We start from the raw sequence: 5,678 nt of genomic DNA, 5'->3' as shown, positions 1-5,678 counted from the left end.
CACAATATTTACAATGGATAAGAGATGTTGAAGCACTGCTGTTTGTAACTTTATGAACATAAAAAAAGACATTTGGAAACACGTGAGTTTTACAAATGTTCAGTTGACCTGATTCATTTTGCTCTGAGATGCCTTCTGCCTGGATGAATGAGAATATACACTTATTTGAATAAATTGTCCCTTATACAGCATAACTTACTATGGGTTCATAGCTATTTTTTTTTTTTTAACAGTGAATGAACTGACAAGTTCATGTGTGTGTGAGAACAAGTATCTCTGGTGGATTTGGGGAATCAGTCATTTCTGCTGCAGGTGGAAGACCCTGTTTTACCAGGCATCAGTGAGCCTCCACCCACAGCCAAACGAAAGCCATGAGTCGGAAGGACAACTTGGAGACGACCTGAGTCCACGAAAACACAAGCAGGACTCCACCTGGACCGACTTTCCCGACACATGGAGATGTACAAGGATGAGAACCAGCAGGACGCACACGAGTGTCCGGTGTGCTACGAGAGTCTTCTGGGGACTGAGCGGACTTTGAGCTGCGGACACGTTTTCTGCCACGACTGCCTCGTAAAAACTCTGGTCAGCATCAACAGCGATGGGAATATCAGAGAGACGATCGCTTGCCCCATCTGCCGGCATCTCACGTTCATCAGGAGACAAAAAGAGTCGCTCCTGTCTCTCGTCGCAGACAAGGACCCGGGTGAAGGTCAGACCCTGGAGGTGCCGCTTCCCCTGCCGCCGGAGCCGCTCCAGAGCGCACGGCGCGCCCCCGGGAACAGGCGGAACTGGATCACCCGCTGCCTCAGAGGCGTCTCTCGACGAGTCCGCAGACAGAGGCTCGTCAGTCCCGGACACAACGCATCACAGATCTTCATCATAAGCGCCCAAGGGAGGCCGATGGTCGAGGAAGACTCGTTCAGCGTCGTGATGACCGTGGTTCATCCACAGCGCAGGCGAAGGCGCAGGGTTTGTACCACATCACAGTGCCTGCTCGTGCTGCTCTCAGCATTCACCATACTGGCTCTGGTGGCTGTGATTTTACCCTGGATTCTGCTGGGGTAACTCAGTGGAACAAACTTCTATTGGGAGATTTAAAAATGACTTTTAACCCAAATGATGAACAACTTCTCAATTCATGTTAAAATGTGTGAACAATAGTTTATTCGACTAATTGTTACAAGGAGTAGGACTGAAAGTGTTACTAAAGGTCCCATTGCATAGTTTAGATCACAAATAAGCACGAGTTTGGAGACGTGCAGACACTCATTTCCATGACTTTGTTTTGTGGACAAAAAGATTGGTTCACATGCTCATGCCGTTTAATGTGCATCACCAAGCAACTGTCCAAGGCCTTGAATACAAGGCTCTTTGTTGGACATTCCTGTCTGTGACATGTTGGACTGGTTTTATGGAAAGTACATGTTCAGAAATAAAGGAAAATGCCCATTATTGTAGGAGTAAATACTTTAAGACTTTGTAAGTTGAAAAAAGAAAAAAAAGAAAAACTGTACTAAAATGCATTGTTGATGAAGTTGTGTTGATACCGTTAAATCCTGTTTCCAGGAGATAATAATTTGGAGCAAAGCCACAGAGCTACAACCTCGAACTCCACCCTCCAAATAGTTTGTCTGCATTTGTCCCTAAAATAAAATGAATATGTTACAGTTTAAGTGCAAGTAGATGCACTCAGACTCCCTCCTCTTCCACATTAGAGGGCGACTGACACTTTAGCAATTCAAAGAGGAAATACTTGCAATATAAATAGTTGAAGTCAACGAGATATAATAAAGTCCCTTGCAATACCTTATATGGGAGATTCCCATTGTTCATAGTGTAAAAGAGCTGCCTTTAAAACTGTGAGAAATAATTGATGCGCCTAGTAGTCTGAAGGAGATAAGTATGACCTGTGTCTGGTTAATTGCTGTAATGAGAGCTGCTACTGGGCGCTCATATTAATTCACCACTAACTCTTACAGATTTAAAGTGGAGAGACAGCCTTGTTTTAAATACAGCATACAAAAACTTGCATACGCATTCAAATCAAACCAACAATTAAAGGGATTTAGTTGAAAACACAAAAGGACTGTTTTTGTTGAAGTTGATTAAGTTTAACTGTAACAGAGTTTTTGTGTCTTATTCGTGGTTGTTGACACTTTACAAATCAAAGACTTCCTTACACATCAAGCTTTGTCAGTGCCGAACTATCATAAGTTATATCATGCGTGTGTGTACACTCCCAGTTTCCTGCAGGGGCAACCCCCCCCCCCCCCCCCCCCCTATCCTGCTGAGCCAGTCACACAGGTTCCGCACCTGAGTTGTCAAATCCTTTGCACTTACCTGATTCACTAAAGTTACATACCTGTCTTTCAAGCCGTCGAGTCACTGAGGAAATAGATGTGTCTCAATTGTGACAGGATCACAAATGTTAAATAAATAATTCAGTTCCTCACATTTTACAAGTTTACATAAGCCATTGTATACATTTCCAAGGTGAGAGTAGAGTTGTACAGCATCAGAGCTGTAAATGTATTAGTGTTGAGGAGAGGAGTTGTTGAAAAGGAAAAAGTTGTAGACACAGGAGCTATACACATTTCTTTTAAAATGATGTCAGATCAGTGTAATATAGTCATCTTGCATCAGTTAAAATCTGAAGAACATGGAAATATTCACGTGTACAAACTATGCATTGAAGACGAGACTTGAAACATGCTGAAATAAAACCAACACTATCCAGATGAAGTTATTACAAATGTAGAGTTTAATATATATATTTATATATTTATTTCTGACATTCTGATTAGGATTGCAGGTAGGCTTCACAGTACACACTGTGTTCCACTTGATATGCAGAGAAGCAGAGGAGGAGAGGGTGGGCATGGTGGGCTCGAAAAGCGGCAGGTTTGAGTTTGTACATTAGTGAAAGCAGAAGGAGGCAGTACGTCCACAGGCAACTTCCACTCCTCCACCGTATTGCTCAAAAAACCCACAAAGGACCACTCGGCGTGATCCACATTCGGGAGAATCCATCTCTTCATTGTATTCATTAACCCTTCTTACAATCCCTAAAAAGACAGTGATTGACACAAAACATGGATTATCAAAAGACTATCTAAGCGCATGCATGGCTCTTTTTGATCTTAACCTTTATTTTTAACCCCCCTCCCTTACACAGAAAAATGTAAACAAGCTTGGCATTAGCACTGACCAATATATTTGGTGATGAGGCGAGTCAGAAAAAGTAAAATAGTGAATATTAAAAGCATGGTAGAAAAAGTGGTGTGTACCATTTTGTGCACAAAAAAGTAATTCCTACAACCATGTGTATGAAAATAGTTAAAGTGAATTCTAATGACTGAACTCAGATATGCCATGAAGTTATGACTTGTGTTATGGGGGAGTACAGACAACCCTTTTTTTATTTTCTCTTTTAGCAGCATAATAATCACACCTATAATGAATATGAGTGCATGCGTTAAAGTGGCGGTAAGTTCCAGTTAAGGTGGATAAAATAAATTACGGTAACACTGTGCTGTACTAGTAAAAACACATGCCAACAAGCCCCAGTTAACATTTTTAAGTCAAAATGCCAACTTTTCTGCCCTGGTAGCCTACCGTGAGAAACCTAAGTCGTCACATTCAGAGAAATGTCTGCCTCCTTGTATAAATTAATGGATCCAGCACAGAAAAAAAAACCAACCAAAAAACCTCTAACACACATTAATTATGCCTATAGTTCCAAAATAACAGCCAGTGTGAGGGCACTTGCAATTGTTGTCATATAATTACCACAACTATCGAGATAATCAACATCACTAAAATCTTCATAAACATAGTCCATTGAAAACACACACACCGAGGCATACCACGGATCACTTTTGGAAAGAAAGATTACTTAAGAACTCATTTAGTCAGCAGTTAACTCGCACAATAAACAAACTTAACAATTGTTTTGCAATGAAATGAATGGCTTGTTTTCAGTCAGGGGAACGGTGACTTTGACCATTTTTGAACTGAGGTGGATCAGTGAACGCTGTAATTGCACTTTAATTGACAAAAGTATTGTCCTAAGGAGATTTTCTGTGAAATGAAAAAGTGACACTGCAGCATTTTCTACATGAGGAATTAATTTTTTGATCAATTGTTTAGAGTGAGGATACCAGCAAAGGACACGCAGAATTTAGAGATGTGTCTGTTTTCAAATTAGGACTGCATTTATTCTCATTAGGATCAATTTGAATGGTCAAAGTGGGCTTGAACTTATCCTGAAATGCTAACAAATAGTTCAACAATAATAAGAAAATAGGGCATCAGTATTATACTAATTAGTGCTCTGGGATGTCTAAAGTCAAAGTTAAAAAAGTCCAAAAAATGTATTTCTGTGTATCTGCTGCAGCTTTGTAGTTACCTGGTGTTAATGTGGAAAAAAAAAAAGAATCTACAGTAAACCTGTTCATCGTGTGCAGGGACAAAAATAACATCAAATTTTAATCATTACATTTTCTACACGATAAATATCAGCACAAACATTATTATTATTATTATTATCATATAGTCAAGATATGCATTTTACATATACTTTTCCTCAGCTTTTATGTACATTATTTTATGTACAGTCTTCATATTTACATTTGGGTCAAAGTTCACTGAACCTGAAGCACTTGAAACAAAGTTGAGAGAGAGAATTATATGAACTTAAAGGCAGTGTCGTCATCCATCCATTGTTATCAAAGTGTAACAGCACAGGGGCGGGGTCTAAACTTCACCTACAGTAACACTCACACTAAATAAAACACTGCTGTTCTGAGGCCTTTGATTAGAAGCAGGTCGGTCCTATTGGCTTGGTCATGCAAACACGTCGTGGTGCTTTCTTTCAAACAGGATAGCAGATGCAAGTACAAAAACTTGAACTATAATAACATTCTTCTCATACTGTGCTGGTATAAAGTGAGTTAAAGTGAGCTTACCTACACAAAGGTAAATGTCAGATAAAGAACTAGAGTTGTAACTTGTGACAAACGAGAGGAAGAAAGGATGATGTGGGTGACACTAGGAAGAAAACTGCATTAAAATCTATCGTCCTCACATGCAAAGCCTCCCTCTGGGGCTCAGCATGCTCCTAATGTGCACAAAGCTTGATTACCCTGTGAGCAATATAACCAGACTGCACTCTCAGTTTGTGTCTCGGTTTCATCCTGAGGACGGGCTCTGCTCCTTAACCTCGTCAGGCTCTGAGTTTCCCTAAAATAAAAAAGTTGCACACCTTGTGAATATCATATTGCAATTTGATTGCATGTTCTAATAAGGCAAAACAAATAAATACATTGGAAAAAAGACATAAAAATAGAGAATCACAGCATTAAATACAAAGATGTACAAAGCAAAGGAAAACAATATTTCAATGGAATACTCATTTATAATCCAGTCTTTCCTCCTAAAGGCAACTGTTCCTCCTCAATGGCATTTGGTGTTTCTTTTTGTAGTAATGTACTAGCGAGCAGTTGTAAGAGGTGAGAGATTTTTGCAGCCTGTAGCAGATGTGAGGGAGGGTTCATGTTCTGGTTTCAGGTGGGCATTGTTGCGGCCGGTTTGTGTTCCCGTTAGGCCTTGGTGGCGACAGTTTAGAATATGTACAACCACATGGGTGCTGGTAACTGATGCCTTGGGGTCATAGG

General features: G+C 40.2%; 1 protein-coding gene across 1 annotated transcript; it reads left to right on the top strand.

The window, feature by feature from the left end:
* Nucleotides 1–453: 453 nt before the first annotated feature.
* On the top strand, nt 454–1,329 carry LOC308141439 (RING finger protein 222; the record flags this gene model as incomplete). Its single annotated transcript, XM_080511604.1, has 1 exon — nt 454–1,329. The coding sequence occupies one exon, from the start codon at nt 454–456 to the stop codon at nt 1,066–1,068; it is 615 nt and encodes a 204-aa protein (XP_080367730.1). The 3' UTR covers nt 1,069–1,329.
* Nucleotides 1,330–5,678: the final 4,349 nt, after the last annotated feature.

Source organism: Blennius ocellaris, assembly GCF_963422515.1.
Source record: "Blennius ocellaris genome assembly, chromosome: 16".
Lineage (NCBI taxonomy): Eukaryota > Metazoa > Chordata > Actinopteri > Blenniiformes > Blenniidae > Blennius > Blennius ocellaris.
This window is presented reverse-complemented; position numbering and strand designations above follow the sequence as displayed.